Source organism: Gossypium raimondii, chromosome 11, assembly GCF_025698545.1.
Source record: "Gossypium raimondii isolate GPD5lz chromosome 11, ASM2569854v1, whole genome shotgun sequence".
NCBI lineage: Eukaryota > Viridiplantae > Streptophyta > Magnoliopsida > Malvales > Malvaceae > Gossypium > Gossypium raimondii.
This window is the reverse complement of record NC_068575.1, coordinates 63147007-63165467: the sequence shown is the minus strand read 5'-3', so window position 1 is coordinate 63165467 and position 18461 is coordinate 63147007. Positions and strand designations below refer to the sequence as shown.

Below are 18461 nucleotides of genomic sequence, written 5' to 3'. Positions count from 1 at the left end.
AAAACTATAGCTAAACAGTATAAGTTCCTTTGCAATGCCATTGAAAGAAGCTAAACGTATGTCACAATAGCAACCAGTAGAAAATAACAAATCGGCAAGACAAATGCGTAGGAATACAATGTAACAGACATATTGACTCATACATATAGACTTCTTGGGCACATGACTGAAATTGGTTGTGCTTTTGGACCCATTTGTTGATTCTTTTATAGCACGACTGCTTCAAAGGTTTAGCTAGCCATTGTTGACTATCTGGGTCTTTTTTATGTGGCGACAGTTGAGGTGTAGGAGATTGATCTTGGACTTTAGGAGGCTGTGGCTTTGGCCTTCCTGTAGAATAATCTACAAGATAGACAAACTTGCCATTGTCTTCTCCTAAGGGACCGATATCTGGATCTCCATTCATCCATCGTTTATAAAATTCTGACTAGGTTGACTTCTTGCGATTTTTCTTCCTGCGGGATCTCTGGATCTCCTCATCTAGATCTTCAAAAAATTTATTTCTACAGACATCACAGGAACAATTTAGATCTCAAGGTCAATGTCCTGTTTTAGGATCTTTAAAGAAATACAAAGACTTTCTATTAGACTGGAAGCTCTTTATAAGAGGTGCTTCTGGGCCTGGTTCTGAATCATCAGGCTGCAGCGGTTGTAACATCATCCGAGTGGAAAAAATTGGTGGAGTTGGAAATTAATTCAGGTGACTGTGGTCAAACTTGATTTCACTAGTTCCATAAGATCTAGTGATGATCTGGCTTTTAGTTGAACGGCTCAGTTGATCATGCTGGTGGATCTACTCATAGTTTGTTACCTATTTTTCTGGAAAAAGCTTTAACAGCTCCTGCTTGGGTATTTGTTTTGGAACATAAACACAATGTGACTCTTCTCTTGTATTGACAGAAATGAGAAGAGAATCTTCTGATCCTTGATTTGATAGCTTGGATGCATGATCTTGGACTCTGTAAACTATTTGATAATGAAGAGTCGCTGTAACTGCCGATTCTACAATCTCTGCTCCAATGATCTGAATTTAGACCTTAAGAGTATCCATTAGATTTGGATCTTGCAAGGACATGGTAAAATTTGGGAACAAGGTTACCATGGTAATTCCTGAGTTAAGAGTGGCTTCAATTGTTCCGATGCAGGCATCTTGGTACCGTTTGTACCTGGAATCAAGGAGGGCGATTCTGGACACAACAGGTTTCCCTGATGTTCCATGGTAATTAAGGGCTAATCTGATTGCTCCAAAATAGATATGAGAATATCCATGCTGACTCCATTCTTGTGGGAAATTTGAAGGAATTTCAAGAGTAACAAACTGTTCCTCTTGTCCACCATATATAATGTGATTGTCAAACTTTGAATACTGTACATATTCACGAACATTTTTTTCTACTGGTGCTGATTAGAGACTTGATACTTTTAATAGGAGAAAAAAGAGGGTTTTTGATATGTGGAATAAGGATTTACAAGGGGTAGGTCTGTAGATTGAACTTTTTCTTCTTCAGTGAAGTATTCAACTTCATATAGTCATAAGGGTTTAGACTCACTTATGAGAAATAAGTTTTATGGATCCATGCACTAGGGAAAGCTCCCAGTTGTATGGCCGGACCATTTTGCATGAAGTATTGAGGCTTATAAAAAATGATTAAGATCCATTAGACTCTTGTATTTTTGAGAAATTCAAACATGATCATGTTAGCCCATTGTTCTAAAAGTTAGAACCATTTGAAAAAGTTTGCCAGATTTTTCATTTCAGGACTAATTTCATCTTGTATTGCCATCGTCAGGAAGTGTTGGAGATCTGGGATAAAGAACTCAATTCCTACGTGGAATAAATGAGTTAAGTACAAAAACATCCATTTTAATTCTTCAGGGAATTCACCAAACTGGAACTTTAGTGGATGAATGAATGGATATTTAGGGTGAAGACCTAAAGGTTTTAGAAATAATCCTTCAAAATATCAAAAAATGCTTAACTGATATGAAAGCATCATATTCATGGCTTCTTTGTGAAATCATTTTTCTAATATCAGACTTAGAACTTCTGGAGAATGGTCAGTGTGAGAATTTTGGTTGGCAGGGAATAGAAAATGGTAAGGGTGGATTTTGAGGGATTTTCTTTTTACATTTTCCTTTGGAGGAAGATAAAGGTTGGAACATGAAGATTTCAGGTGGTCTGGTAAGGATGTCAGCAAGAACATTATTCTTTCCTTTTATGTGCTTGACATTAAAGGAAAACTTTGAGAACCATTCAGCCCATCTGAGAAGTTGAGGATGAGGTACTTCTTTCTTTTTAAATTGTAACATCTTAGGAAAAGATGACATGTCCATCTCAACAAGGAAATAATATCCTACCAGATGAAATTCAAATTTTGAAATACCTTTCTTGACAGCAAGAATTTCTTTAAAAGTAGAATGGTAATGAATCTCAGCATTTGTGAATCTTCCACTCTTGTATTCGCATAAGTGTCTTTTGATGTTATCTTCTTCAAATAAAATGGCTCCCCAGTATTTGTCACTTGCATCTGTTTGCAAAATTCTTTTTCCTTCTGAAGGGATTTGCAAAGGTGGCAAGTGCTGTAGTTGGCTTTTCAGTTTTTGGATTTCTAAGGATTGTTTAATTCCCCATAGAGGAGGATCTTTCTTCAACATTTTTCTCAAAGGATTTGTAAATTTTGAGATTTTTGGAACAAAATCTCTAAGGTAATATACAATTCCCCAAAACTGTTGAACCTGCTTTTTGGAAAGATTGTCATCTGGAAATTTCTTCAACTCTTCCGCAATGTTGGGATGAGGTTGATATCTGCCATCCTTGATAGTCATACCAATGAATACTATTTCTTCTTTATTAATTTGTATTTTCCTTTCAGACAATATTATCCCATATTGAAGGATAATTTGTTTGAATTTTTCAAGAAGATGTGCATGACTTTCTTGGTCTGGGCTGTATAAGAGGATATCGTCTATGTAGATCAGGGCTTGGTCCATTATGGGTTGGAAAATCTTTATCATGGCTTTCTGAAACAGTGATAGGGCCGTCTTTAGACCAAAAAGCATGATTGTCTATTGGAAATATTTGTTTGGAATGCAGAATCCTGTTTTGGGCCTATCTTTTGGATCAATTCCGAATTGCCAAAATCCAGCTTTCAGATTAAACTTGGAGAATACATGAGCTTTTACAAGGCTTGAGAAAATTGAATTTCTATTGGGCAAAGGGAATTTATCATCTTATAAGAAGTAATTAAGAGGCTGGTAATTGATCACCAGTCTTAATTTTCCTCTACCTTGTTCTGATCTCTTATTGTCATAGACTGCTTCACAAGCCCATTGTGAATCTGAGGCTTTGATCAATCCTTCCTTCTGTAGTTGTTGACATTCTTCTTCAGCTAACTTTAGATGATCTGGGTTCACTCCCATGTGACTAGCTCTTGTCAGATTGATATCTTCATTTTTCTTGAAGGGAAGTTTGATAAAGAACTCAGAATTCTTCCACAAGGGATTTTTACATTTCTGTAGGAACTCTGAATGAGACTCTGCACATGACTTCTCCCTTAATTCTTCTATAATCTCCTGGATCTTCTCAGAATATACTGAGAATAACTTTGGAATAGGCACAAATGGTTTAAACATTTGCTTGTACCTTAATCCTTCTGGCAAAATTCTCAAATGTTTGGCTTTGGTATAAAGATCAAAACCAACAATGAGATTTTTTCCACGGAGTTTTGATCCCAAAACAGTAGTGGTTATTGAGCATGTCGGAAGAATTAGATTTTGATCGGCTTACTTCTCAAATAGGTGATGAAAATCTTGTCTGCTGTTGAAGTAAAATGTCTGGTATAAGGTTCCCACCATCCTGGGGGTAGAATTTTTGGATTCATGATAGTCTCTGCAGCTCCAGTATCAATGAATGCAATTACAATAATTGGCTTACTGTATTTTTCCAGGTAAATAGAGACTAGAGTGTGTGGCACCAAAACTTCAAAGGTTGAAAGACTTTGAGCGTTTGATAGCAGAGAATGTAAGTATGTTTGAGACGTGCCATGAATATCTCATTTGATGAAGATTCAGAATCACTGTATTCAACACTTTGAATTGCACACAGTGATTGTTCATTGGGCTCATCATCAATGGAGAATAGTGATTCAAGATCATCTTATTCAGTAATTTTGATTCCTAATTTTTGTTGTATCTGCTGGATCATCTTGGCTCCTTTTTTGTTATTTGGGCATGATTTCGCATAGTGACCCTTCTGGTTGTAGATGCAACAACGGGCAGATTTTGTAAATCTTGAAGATTTCTTCTTTTTCTTGAGATATCTCCATCTGTATTTTCTCCTCTTGGAATCTTTGGAGAAAATCTCTTCATTCTTCTAAAATGCTTTTTCTTTTTGGTAGGGCAATAACATGACTTGTCTTTTCCACATTTGATACTGAGGTGTGAGTCATTACAGGCCTTATCTAATCTTCTGTCACCATGGAGATAATCTTTGAAGACCTTTCTTCTGTTACACAGATCTTCTAAGGCAATATACGCCTCTTGCTGAATTTCTCCCATGGTTAAGTTGAGAATGCTTTTGTTTTGCCTGTAAAGATTTTGATTTATTGCTACCTGGAGAGGATCTGGTATAGAAGCAACAACTGCTTGCTTGAGGCTAGGATCTAGTCCAAGGGCACAAAAAAGCTTTGTCATTGCATAAAAATGCTTAGACAAGTCTTTTTCTTATACTATGTTCCTACTGTAGAGTGTTTGCGTGTGTGTTTTGCCTGTGGTTACACAAAGCTAGAAATGAATGACAGGAAAAAAATGAAAAGAGACCAAAAGAGAATCCGCGAAGTACGAGAATGGAGGAAGAGAGAATAATGAAAACAAAAAATAAAGATGGAATGCATGGAATGAAGCATGATTTAATCAATAATTAAGGTAGAAAATATATGTATGTATCTAAATAGAAAAAAGAATGTAAGATGAATGATTTAATCAATAGTTAAGGTAGAAAATTGAGAAAAAAAAACTTACACAAAAGTCTATTAAACTACACTGTGGTCCATGGGACCTTGAATTAAATGTGAATTTACGTTTTAATCTTTAAACTATGAAAAATTACAATTTAGTCATCCAACTATTTGAGATTATATATTTTGTTCACCCGATGACATGGCTTTTCTAATTGGTGTATATATCATGTCAATTTGCTTTTAATTCTAAAATATTTAACCTCAACATTTATACACTATGACAATTTAGTCTTAATTTTAAAATTTTAAAAATTAAAAAATTTAAAAAATTTAAAATACTACATAAACTATTTCATTTTATATTAATTGTATAATATGAATTAAATAATATTATAACTGGTATATATATCATATCAATTTGCTTTTAATTCTAAAATATTTAACCCTTAACATTTATACACTATGAAAACATTAAAAAAGCTTACTCTTTTGATGAACCAAAATCTCTTGTTTTAGAATACATTTGAACTTTAAGTTAATATTCTTAAAGCTATAAATATTTCTATGATTATACCTTAAACAGGCCTGCTTGAAGCATGATCTGTGGTGCTCACTTTCGTCCGTACAAATTGAAATGTTATACTATGGTAGTAAATCAGAAAAATAAACTTAAGTTCCATTTCAATGCAAATTTTGACTGGTATCGATCGTATCGATGCGTATTAGGTTGATTTCGCCCGGACGTGTTGAAATTTGGTGTATCGACTAGTACTAAAAAATAATTTTAAAATGTATTTTAAATTTAATTAATTATTATTTATTTTAGATTTGTTGAATTATGGATAGTTTTATACATAGTATGGAATGCTCTTATTATTTAATTTATGATTTTTTTTGTTTATTTTGAATTTGTTTAATGATGGATTGTATTTACTAAGCTTATTAAATAATACTAGATTTTTACACACAAATATTTTATGTTAAAATATTATCTTTTAAATTTTATTTAATGATGAGTTTTGATGAAGTGATTATATACAGACACATTCTTAACCTAACTTTAAAGTGTTTGATTACCATCTGTTAATGTTGAATATGAACAAAAGTCATGGACTTTATTTCTAAAGGGATTCAATCCGTAATTATTATGGAATGGAAAACTATGCGCACTGGTAGTGGTAGTTGGGAGATATTGTTCTATTTATAATGATAATAGTAATCGAGACTGAAAATTGAAAAGAGGTGGCCTGTTTGCCTTTGCCTTTGCCTTTGCCGGTGCGTGCTCCTTGCTCTTTCGTCCCACCTCCGCATATTGAGCCTAGGTTTTCTCCCGCCCCATCAAAAATTTGGTCTTCCCTATTTATTTTTGCAAATCTAAAATTAAAATTAATTAGTTTTGTGTGCAGTGCAGCTTCATTTTTATGGTTTTATTTTATTATTATAGGGAAACAATGGTTTGTTCTACTTTTGTTTGTTTTTCTTATTGGAAGAAAAAGCTAGATCTGTTTGTTAAGATCCACTAATCCTAAGAATTTAAGACCAACAAAAAAAGAGCCTCAAATCATTTTTATCTGATTCAAAACTGAATCACTCAAAATACCAACACAAGATACACACATACGTAGGCATATTTAAAAAAATACGTACATACATTTAAAATATAGAGTGAGATATATTGAAGCATGTGGAGAAGGTTGCGGTGGTGCGAGGCTTTGAAGCAGGGCGTGTCTGCGGCCGTTGGGAGGAGGCTTCCGTCTTCTCCGCTGAACCCGCTGCTGTTGCGAGAAGCGACATTGAGAACCAATTCAGTATTCCGTGGTACAAAAAGTTGGTTATCTTTATCATCTGATGCCAATGCAACCTCAGATTCCAAAAAGGCAGGAACAGGAGTGGACAGCGTAACATTTGCGGAGGCCAAGAAGCTGATGGGGCTGGTCAACGTGGAATCACTCAAGACCAAGCTAGGGATGGAAGGCAAAGAAGTGATCGGCTACTCGGAGTTGTTAACGGCGTGCAAGAGCATGGGCATTGCCAAATCTCTGGACGAGGCCATCGCTTTTGCACTTGTTCTCGATGAGGCAGGCATCGTACTTCTATTCCGCGACAAAGTTTATCTTCATCCTGATAAAGTACCCATCCTTCTTTTCTCCTTTACTCTCTTGAATTATTAGCTTTAGTTTAGCATTGTTTTTTTAAACTGGTATAATTTTTTTCTAAAACTGCTAAAAAATTATTTTGAAAATTATTTTAATTTTGAAGTATTTAGTATTGGATAATGTTAGAGGTCAGATCTTATTATAGTTAGATTTTTTAAATCAACGGTTGCAGCTAAAAGATAAAAATAAAGAAATTATAGCCGTTTGATAAAACCATATCGAACTAGAAAATTGTACTAGTGACCTGTAATTTTTAAATTGGTTACGAATACATTAAAACTAGTTGAATTAGTTAAAAAGTAAACTCATACTTCTCTATGTAAATACTATGTGATATGATCAATGGTGGATTAATATTTCTCTTTTTATCAATGGTTGATTTAAGAAAATTATATGGGATTTCACTTTAATAACATTTTAGATATGTCATCTTGTTAATATATTATATCTTTAATAAAAATGGTACATTCTTGTCCTGCGAATAATATTGGGTGTAAGTAATGTTCTCCATGTGCTTGTTTAAGAATATATTTCTTTCATCATCCATGCATCAAACTAAAGTCATCTAGTACTTGTACAAGAGCTATTCCATTTTCTTTTTATTGACATACGATGATTGGTGTTGTTAAAAGGATATCAATACTTAAAGTTAGAAATGCTCCTACTCTTTCGACCCATCTCAGTTGCTATATAGCAAATGAAATACAAATTTGCTCTATTAGACTATTAGACTTTAGAAAACATTAGTTTACCTTTTATTGTGTTTTAGTAAAATAAAACAAACGAGCACCTATTAGACTATTTAGATTTTTTTTAAAGAAAAAGAAAAACAAAACTTAAATGAAGCTAGTCGCTAATTCTTATTAATATATTATGTCTTACCCAAAAGTTATGCGTTCTTGTCTACCCTATAATCCTTGAAGGTAGGTAATTTTCTTCACTTGCTTATTTAAGAATAGATTCCTCTCCATGCATCAAACATGCACCCTAAAGCCATCTGGTATTTCTACAAGTGTTATTCCATTTTTCATTGAAAGATGGTAATTGGTGAAGTTTTAAGGATTGTTGAGATTTTATGCATCTTTCTATTTATGATGCTCCATTTACACAATGAAATCTTTTTATTTATGCATCTCATTGTATCATCATGTCATGTCACCTCAAGACAGTGAATGAAATTGATGTGGCTTAAGAGAGAAAACAACAACTATAGAAAGAATTAAGATTGAACAAACTAGTAAGAAAGAAGATGGAACTGTAGAAACCCTAGGGTTTAAAAAAACCCCTATAGTTTCTTTATATTAATTCAAATAATAATAATCATGCTAGCAGTTAAGTTTACAACTATTTAAATAGGCTTTTCTGCAAATAAAGTTTTATTCTTAACCCTTAAGAAAACTAATAACCTCCACACTATGACTTGCCTTCAAACTTTTCGGCTTTTTCTCAAGTTCAACATTAAGTATTTTCTTAGCAGAATCTTATTTTGATTGTAGAAACAGAATAACTTCTTATGATGTCTTCATTTAAGCCCTCTTTAAACCGTTTACACATGGCAACTTCAGTCGGGATACACTCTTTGGCATATTTACTTAGCCGAACAAATTCCTGTTTGTACTCAGATACAATCATATTCCCCTGTTTGAGCTCTAAAAATTATTTCTTTTTCTGATCAAGGAATCTCTGGCTAATATACTTCTTTTTGAATTCTGTTTGGAAAAATTCCCATGAAACATGTTCTTTTGGCATAACAAAAATTAAAGTATTCCACCACTGATAAGCTGAATCTTTTAACAAGGATACAACACACTTTAGACAATCAGTCGGTGTATATGACAATTCATCTAATAACCTGATAGTATTTTCTAACCAGAATTCAGCCATTTTTGGATCATCTTCGGCAGCTGCTCTGAATTTTTCTACCTCATATTTACGGATTTTATCTGCCGGAGGCTTACCAGATTTAACAAGTTCAGTACCTTGTGGTATATCGGGAATCGATTAAGGAATAGGAGGGGGAGGTTGTTGTACAGCAGGATTTGTTATCAAATATTCAGTAAACCATTCATTCATCATTTGAAAAAAGGCTTTTTTGGTCTCTTTACCTCGACCTTCAGATACAGGCCTTCTACTACTTGATGTAGCTATTTGAACTGAAGCTTGAGCTTGGCTCTCAACTTCCTCGGTTCAACTCGATTGGATGACATTACTATATGAAAAACATATTTGAAATGGTAATAAGATATTACACTATCACATGTTATATAATAACATGTATAGCTAGACTCGTACATGCTACGTTAGTCCGAGAATCGACTAAACTGTAGCTCTGATACCAATAAATGTAGCACCCCTAACCCGTATCTTTCGTCGGAACAAGTTTTAGAAGCATTACCAGGGTTTACCGATCAGACTCAAATATTTCATACTACTTCACACCCGTGTTTTAGGCCGTGTTGTATTTGAAGTAGGGCACATGGCCATGTCCCCAGCCAGTGTAACTCTCTGACTTGCAATACATTTAAGTACATGGGTCACACGGCCAAGCTACATGCTCATGTGCCAGGCCGTGTGCTTAATTTTGAGCATTCTGTTTTAAAATTTTAACAGTCAGGAGACACACGCCCATGTGCTAGGCTATGTGTCACACACGACTAAGACACACGCTCGTGTCTCTGCCCGTGTGGACAAAATAAGACCATTTCCAAGTCTTATTCTTCACCCAATTTCACTTTCCACCTATATAAGCATTTAAACACATTCAAGAGCCAATTCAAAACATTTAAACCTAGCCAAATCCAAGTCTTATGCATGACATATTAATACATATGATCAAAATGTCCAACTTACCAAGATAGCCTAATACTTATAAACAAGTTTTACCAAATACACTATCATAAACGAATATCCAATATACTTATATGATTTTCCTCATTCAACCCTTTAAGCATACTCATCAAGCATATTAAGACTATTTACATATCAAAACATATCATTTAATAGCCATTCCAATGGCTAATTTTAACCAACATTAAATTGCTATCAACGGTAACATTTAACCTATACATGCCATTATTACCAAAATTAGTTTACTATTTATATATATACCGAAAAGTCTGGGGGATAGTGTAATGTAACTCCGACTAGCTTTCAACCTTTACGAGCCTCCGAGTACTATAAAATAGAGGAAATAAGATAGAGTAAGCACTTACTTCTTAGTAAGTTCGCATAACGGGAAATTAACTTACCATTCATTTACTTTTATAATAATCATGCATAATACATCCAAAGTAATTTGGCAATTAGCCTAACACATATAACCTCAACAAATATGTTAGTCATGTATTTCATATAAATAACAAAAACAGGGATAAACTCATCAGGTATCAAGTTTCTAAGTATTTCATGCATATACAGATAATAGTTTTATTTTGATTTCACAAGTTCCCATGTCAGAATTTCACCCGTTTAATCATTTGAAATCTTGACGGATACTTGGGTAGAACACCTAAAGTGTACAATACTATAAATCAGTCAATTCATATCTGGGAGTGCTTTTATTAGCACTTAAACATAAAGCTCTCTCTCAAGCACTATAACGAGAAGCTCATTGAGCCTTGTAACGGAAGCTTATCTGGGCAATATAACGGAAAGCTCACAAAAAGCCTATAACGAGTAGCTCTAAAGAGAAATTAACGGGTAGCTCCGAAGAGTAATTAACGGGAAGCACCGGATAGTCATATAATGGGATGTTCAAGCGTGCACTAACGGGAAGCTCACAAAGAGGCTCTAATTGGGAAGCTAACGAAGAGCCACATAACGGGATGCTCATAAGAGCTGCGGTGTGCCCACAACACATGTAAGGTCATAACCGGTCGGGATGCTTCGAAGAGCATTTAACGGGAAGCTCGCAAGAACACTATAACGGGAAGCTTGAGAGGGCTTGTAATGGGACGCTCTTTCGAGCTAGGGTATGTCCTCAACATGTGTAGGAACACTACCATTTCAGGAAACAGAACCCTGTATCCATTGAATCTCATTATCCAAACGGGACTTATTTATTTATCAAAGATTTTCAGTTACAAGATCAATTACATACACATATATGACAATTACATAATTTATATATTCAACACTCAATATAAACATATAAATATGCACTGTAACACCCCTAACCCGTATCTATCGCCAGAATAGGGTTATAAAGCATGACCGGAGTTTACAAATTAATTTACAGACGTTTCATTTCATCAAGCATTCAAATTTATAACCAATCAAAATCAAAACATTAATGAGCTAACGTTGGCCAATTTAACTTATACATGCCATTATTTCCATAATGAAATCATCCAAAATTAGCGATAGAATCAGTGGATAGTGTGATATATCTCCAACAAGCCCCCAACCCAATCGAGCTTTCGATAATCATTTCAATACATCTAATAATTATACATATTACCAATAATAATTCAATTGCAATAATAAAACACATATTTATATAATATTCATCACCAAATAATATTCACTTTAATTAAAATTATACTGAATATAATTCATACGAACTTACCAAGCTAAATTACGAAATCCCAAAATTTAGGGACATTTTGGTAATTTTCTATTTTCTCAAATTTTCACCCAATTTTGATCTAAATTAATATTTCATTCAATTTATTAATTTAAATAATAAAAAATTTATTTCATGCAATTTGGTCACTTTTGACATTTTTACAAATTTACCCTAAAGCTTCACATTTGTTCAATTTAGTCCCTGAACTTAAAATATGTAAATTAGCTATTTTAAAATAATCTCATATTATCTAAATATTCACATATATTTTTCCTCCTCCTCCACTCCATTCCATATCCTTCAGATATACATAATACCACTATTTACTTGTTTACTCATAACAAGCTATTCACTTGACTCATGGTCACTAAATTAATTATATCTTAAGCTACAGAACTTAAAATTGAGATCCGTTTATTTTATCTAAAACTAGACTCACATATATTCTTACCATAAAATTTTCAGAATTTTTGGTTTAGCCAATAAGTACAGTTTATTCTTTAAAGTCATCTCTATTCTGCTATCTTACAGTTTCGACCCTTCTTCACTAAAAATTAATTATCTCCTCGTACGAGATTCGAATGATTTTACCATTTGTTTCTATTGAAAATAGACTCATTAAGGATTTTAAAATATAAATTTAAGGCCATAATTATTTTTCTCCAATTTTTTATAATTTTCCAAATTCAAAATAGGGGATCCCGAAATCATTCTAACCTTGTCTCACAAAATTTATTATATCTCATGATTTAAAATTCCATTACTTACATTGTTTCTTCTAGAAACTAGACTCAATAAGATTTAATTCCTTATTTTTCATCCTTTAATTCAATTTCCACAATTTATGGTGATTTTTCAAAGTTAACCTCATCTTTGCTATCCAAAACTGTTTTAGTGCAAGATGTTGATTACTAAGTTTATAACTCCCTTATTCCCTTTCTCTATAATATTTCCCATCACTTTCACTTATTTTCCTTCACTAATATATCAAGAACATAATACCTTATATAAGAAGACTCTACTATAACATCATTTCCATGCTTTTTCAATAATATCAAACTTAAAAATATATGGAAATCTTGATGTTCTTACCTTGTTCTATTAGTTTCAAACTTTAACTTGATTTCTCTCTCCTCCAGCTTCTATTTCTTGAATCTAACATGATATTTTAGCTCCCCATAGTCTCCTTGTTATCTTTCTCTCTTGATGGATATGAAAATTCTTTTGATTTCTAAGTGAAAATGGTGAGTATTTGGTGAAAGGACCAAATAGTAAAGAAAGCAAAACTTTCTTTCTTTCTCTCTTCTTCTCACGTTGCTGCATGGGAAAAATGGTGGGATGGTGGTTTTTTTTCTTTCTTTCCACATATATATATATATATACTAAATAAAATAATAAAATATTATTAAAAAAACCAAATTAAATATTATAAACTAATATTTATTTATTTATCTAAAATATCTCCAACATCATCATTGCCTTCTAGATTTCTCTCTCCTTCTAATTGACTATTTTTCCCTTCACGATCTTTTAAAATTCCATCCTTGAGTCACCACTTAATTTGGTAAAATTACGATTTAGTCCCTCATAATTCTTCACTTATTCAATTTGGTCCTAATTCATCCATTTTCCTTAGTTTCTAGATCATTCCACCCTTAAAATATTTGCACAATTAATCCTTCAACTTTTTCATATTTACACTTTAACCCCTCAAATTTTAAATATTTACTCTTGGGCAAAAAACTTTTCTCACTTTTGCGAATTAGTCATTTCTTGCATTAATATGTCATAATATACTTCCCAATGTTGACATAAATTAAAATTTTGCTTTTTGTGACTTTATTTCCTTATTTAACTATATCAAGTATACCTACTTTCTTACTGTAGTAATTTTCGGGATATTACATACACAATTAAGTTACACAAACTTACCTCGACAATTGTTCGTGACTTGTAAACTACTAATCCGATACTTTTTCTTTTCCACGATCTAACTCCGTTTTTGAGGTATTTGGATCTATACGAGTAAAATTAACATCAATTTAATATAATTTAAATTCAATTCAATCCAAGTCACATCTTAGGCAAAATTATCGTTTTGCCCCTATATTTTTAATCAATGATGATGTCGTCCCTAGGCTCGAAAAATAAAATTCATGCAATTTAATCCTTATCCCAAGCCTAGATATTTTCATATATATCAATATCAGCCCATGAATTCCATGAAATTTCAAAATTTTTCCATGAATTCAACAACTATTCAATTTAATCCTTAAATCATGATTTCATCCAAAATCCTTTAATAAAATACCTTTATATATCCATCAACATCTCAATTTCGTCATCTAATAACTAAAATCATATAAACTTATCAATGGTATCTTCCAAAACTTTCAACAAATTCAAAAACTAATGAAATGGTTAGTTGGACCTAATTGTAAAAGTACCAAAACATAAAACTTTCAAGGAAAGAGCAAGAATCAAAATCTACATGAAGAAAATATTGAAAAACCAACTTAAACCTTCTTCAATGGTTGTTTTAGAACTGAAAAATGATTATGAAAATGTATAGAATTTCAATTTCCCTTTTATTTCACTTAAATTTGGTAAAATTTACAATTTTGCCCTTATTTCACATCAATTTCTTGATTTTTCTATGCTTATGCAGCCTCAACCATCCCATGTGGATCCAATTGCCCTTTTAGTCCTCATTTATTTACTATTTAGAGTAAGTTTTGCACAATTTTCAATTTAGTCTTTTTTTAATTAATTTGGCAAAATACTACTTTAATGAAACTCGATAAATATTTATAAAAATATTTACGGCTCGGTTTATATGATCGAGATCATGATACCTCTTTTCTAAATCACCTAACCTAATAAAGCATTGTAAAACACATTACTAATTCAAAAATATTTTACAAACCACATTTAGGTCGTAAATATTAAATAATAAATATTTACGAGCTTATTTGCCAGATTTGATGGTCTCGAACCACTGTTTCCAATATCACTAAAAATCGGGCTGTTACACATTTTAAAGGTGTATTAGAAGACCTCTTGGTCAAAGTTAGACAATTCATATTTTCTGTGGATTTTGTGGTTCTTGACTTTCAGGAAGGTCTCAAGATTCTCATTCTATTGGGAAGAACTTCTTAGCAATATCCAAGTCTACCATCAATGTAGAAAAGAATAAGTTGATTATGAAAATCGATGGTAAATAAATTTGTAAAACAAAATGCTAAAATGGTATCAATACTAAAGGTAAGTATCAATACCTAAAGGAATGTATTGGTACTTCAACCCTAGAATCGATACTTCTCAAGTTAATTTAATTTTTCTTAAACTTTGAAGCTCCAAATGGCATCAATACCTAGCAGGGGTATCGATACTTATTTCTGAAATTTTGAAAATTTTACAGATTGGTCTTTATTCATGCTCGGGTCAACTTGAGAGCTTTTGTAAGCTCGACATTACAAACTTTAAAAATGTTTCAAATTAGTCCAGGTTAAATTCTATGTTGATTTTAGAGCATACATAGGCTTGTGTAAGGCTCGAGCAAAGTTATATTTGGTGATTATTGAACTGAATTAACTATGATTGTATGAATTATTTTTATACTGAATGTTAATTGTCCGTTTTTACTTTGGCAATAATTGTAGCATCTTGTAACTCAGACCTAACAATCAAATTGGGTGAGGGGTGTTACACTTAGTAAAAGGTTGGGATACATATAACATGCCATTAAGGTTATATGCAGGCTTAATTTGGGATTTTATAGGTTATAAAGATGTCTAGCATTTTTTGCAGATTCTAAGGTTATATATATCATTGGTTTAGTGTAACACCCCTTACTCGAGATCGTTGCCGGAGTCGAGCACGAGGCGTTATTTGATTTAACTTACCAGTTTGGAGCATAAAAAATTACTTCTAAAATTAATTTGGTCATGTTCAATCAATATGTCCCTAAAAATGACCCTCGAGACCCTAAAACATTCAATGGAAATGATTTGGGTCCAAACCATAAACACTAAAATTTTTTCGAATACTTAAACAAATCAAAAATAACTTATATCACTATTCACAGTAAAGTTGTCCACTCGCGCGACAGTCACTAATTTAATTATAACTAGAGTTACGAAACTAGAAATTTAGATCCGTAAATTTTCCCTGAAACTAGACTTAAATATCTTCTTACTATAAAATTTCCAGAATTTTTGGGCTAGCCAATTAGTACATAATTCATATAATGTCCTCGTTTGTTTCTTTTGAAAGTAAACTCAATAAGGAAAATAAAGAAAATAAGCATGAAGCTTAGTAAGTTTACAAGTAAATAAATAACAACATTTATCATAAATAATCATACTCATAAATTTCATCAAGCATTAGGATCTTTACTCACTTCTTTACTTACTCACTTACTTGTTTACTTACTTGCTTACTTAAATAACTCATGATTATAACTTACTCCTCCCTTGCTGAAATTTCTTTCTCAACTGATAACTGAGATATTCTCAATCCTTATAACTCACCTGAATTTATTATTATGCTTTTATCTGAACTTTCATGTAACATGGTCTATTTACTAGCCCGTTGAATCACTTGGAATACTAAAGATACTCCGGTCTCCTGTCTGATAATACATGACAAAGCTATGTCCCAGACATAGTCTTACATGAGATGTTTCTTGTACTGCCAATGTCATATCCCAGATATGGTCTTACATGGGAGTTCTCATATCGGTGCCCATGCCATTGTAGACCATAAAAATATAATAGAATATTGTTTTTTCCTCATCAGATTTGTGGTCCCGAAACCACTGTTCTGACTAGGCTCGAAATCGAGATATTACATTTAGTTTGGACAGGTAACCTTGATATAATGTCAGCTTATGTGAGCAACTTATTCCGTTACCCGAATCTATTTTACTATAGCCTCATCGAATGATATTCCATTAACTGGAAATGGAAACTTAAATGTGATTTGGAAATGAGATGGTATATGTTGATGTTTGAATTGTGATTGGTATGTGATTCCATTAAGATATTGATATTACTTATGATTTGGGAGCATGTCTAACACATTTTCTTACTAATGTTGTTATATTCCATCATGTGCCAAGGTTAGCCATGTTAAATGCCAAAATGATTAATGTAATTATACTTGAACTTACTAAGTATTCTTAATGCTTATTCTAGTTATTTCCTTTCATGTAGATTGTCGCCTTACCGAACTTGCCGAGCTAGATCAGTGGAGGAGCACACATTATCCTAAGATGGTAGTTATGTCCAATTTGAGTCTAGATTATGTAGTATGTACATAAGGGCTTTCAGTTTACAAATGTGTTGGAAAAATCTCAGTTTGAAAATGATTTTCTTGCACAATGGGAAATTAAAATTTTGAAAAATTATCTAGTTTGTGATATTTATAGCAATAAACCTTAACCAAATTCATACCCGTATTTTTGGCTTAGTTTACAACACCTAAATTTTGGTAGTTTTAAAATTTTAGGCATGTAGTAGTAAACAGTTCGTCTAACGTGGTGTTATTCGCTCAAATGATCATTTTGGCATATATGTGTGGGCATATAGTAACCGCCACTTGAGTTAGTAAGAATTTGATTTCTGATATTTAGCTATATTAAAGAGAAGTTTGTGTTAATTGTTGAAGGGTAAGTATGGAATAAGTGTTCGCCTAAGGTATAGTACGCTAGTTTTGTATGAAAGATTGTGATAGTTAGTTTCTGAGTAACTTGGTTAGAAATCAACTAGTTAGCCTAGCTTGATAATTGTGATTGGAAGGTGTTTATTTATATTTTTCTCAGAAACTGTAAGCCATTAAGAACGTATGTTCTGAAATGTATAGCACTTGTTAAATTCCACTAAGAAAGTTGAGTCATATTTATATATGAACGATGAGTTATGATAGGGTTCTTCTTTCTTCTTCCTTTTCTTTAAGTGGTATTTACTAATACATTCCTTAAGCTTGAATGTACCTTCCATCGATGATCTAGAAGTTATGGTTGTTTTATGATCAGTGGTTACTTCGCATTAGGGTGAGTATTTAAGTTCTTCATGTTAAGTTCTAAATGCGTAAATTTGTATGTGGTGATTGAACAGTAAGACTGTAAGTATAATGTTATTGCATGAGGTTGTCAATGATTTAGGTTATAAGTAATTTGTATGTACAAGAGTAGTAATAGTGAAATTATGTTTCTAAATAGTGGTTGCTATTGGTTCAAGATGGATATCCGGATTTGAAGTTTTAAATTGTAGTAAGTGGGAATCAGGTAAGCCTCTACTATGACTCTTGCATGTGTACTATTCATATTGAAGTATATTTATATGAAAGTCATCAAACTGGAAAATCATGGATAGTATAGTATAAAAATGTTACTTAGACAACTCTAGGAATAATGATATGATTAGAATAAGAGATAAGTCAGGCTGTTTGAAAATAAGTTTTATGGGATGTATGAAAAGTGTTATGAAATCTTAGGTCTAGGATATATGTGGTACGTATAATCTGTAAAATGAGTTGAGTCATCTTGGTGGTAAATAATGAAGTCCTTCAGGACTATAAACATGAACTCTGATATAAAACTCTGAAGGATAAAGTCCATGGCCATGGCATACTCCGAAAATAAATCTATTGAATGACATTCTATCCAATGGGGTTCTTTACATGTCCTCAGGTGATGATGGGAAAACCTTACTTAATATGTGTTTAGACAAATTCATATCGCAAACACGACGGTTTTGAGATGCCTATGTGGCATAC

At 32.6% G+C, this 18461-nt stretch overlaps 1 protein-coding gene across 1 annotated transcript; it reads left to right on the top strand.

Moving 5' to 3' along the window:
* Positions 1–6183: 6183 nt before the first annotated feature.
* LOC105801670 (calcium uniporter protein 6, mitochondrial) lies at positions 6184–17139 on the top strand. The gene is made up of 2 exons (XM_012632882.2): positions 6184–7087; positions 16898–17139. Exons 1-2 carry the CDS (start codon positions 6641–6643, stop codon positions 16925–16927), a joined length of 477 nt encoding a protein of 158 aa, XP_012488336.1. The 5' UTR covers positions 6184–6640; the 3' UTR covers positions 16928–17139.
* Positions 17140–18461: the final 1322 nt, after the last annotated feature.

Bases quoted from the DNA above. Each gene is read 5' to 3' on its own strand.
- LOC105801670 (XM_012632882.2), top strand. From the start codon at position 6,641: ATGTGGAGAAGGTTGCGGTGGTGCGAGGCTTTGAAGCAGGGCGTGTCT. The intron at 7,088-16,897 runs GTACCCATCCTT...CCTTTCATGTAG, and splicing joins TTTATCTTCATCCTGATAAA to ATTGTCGCCTTACCGAACTT.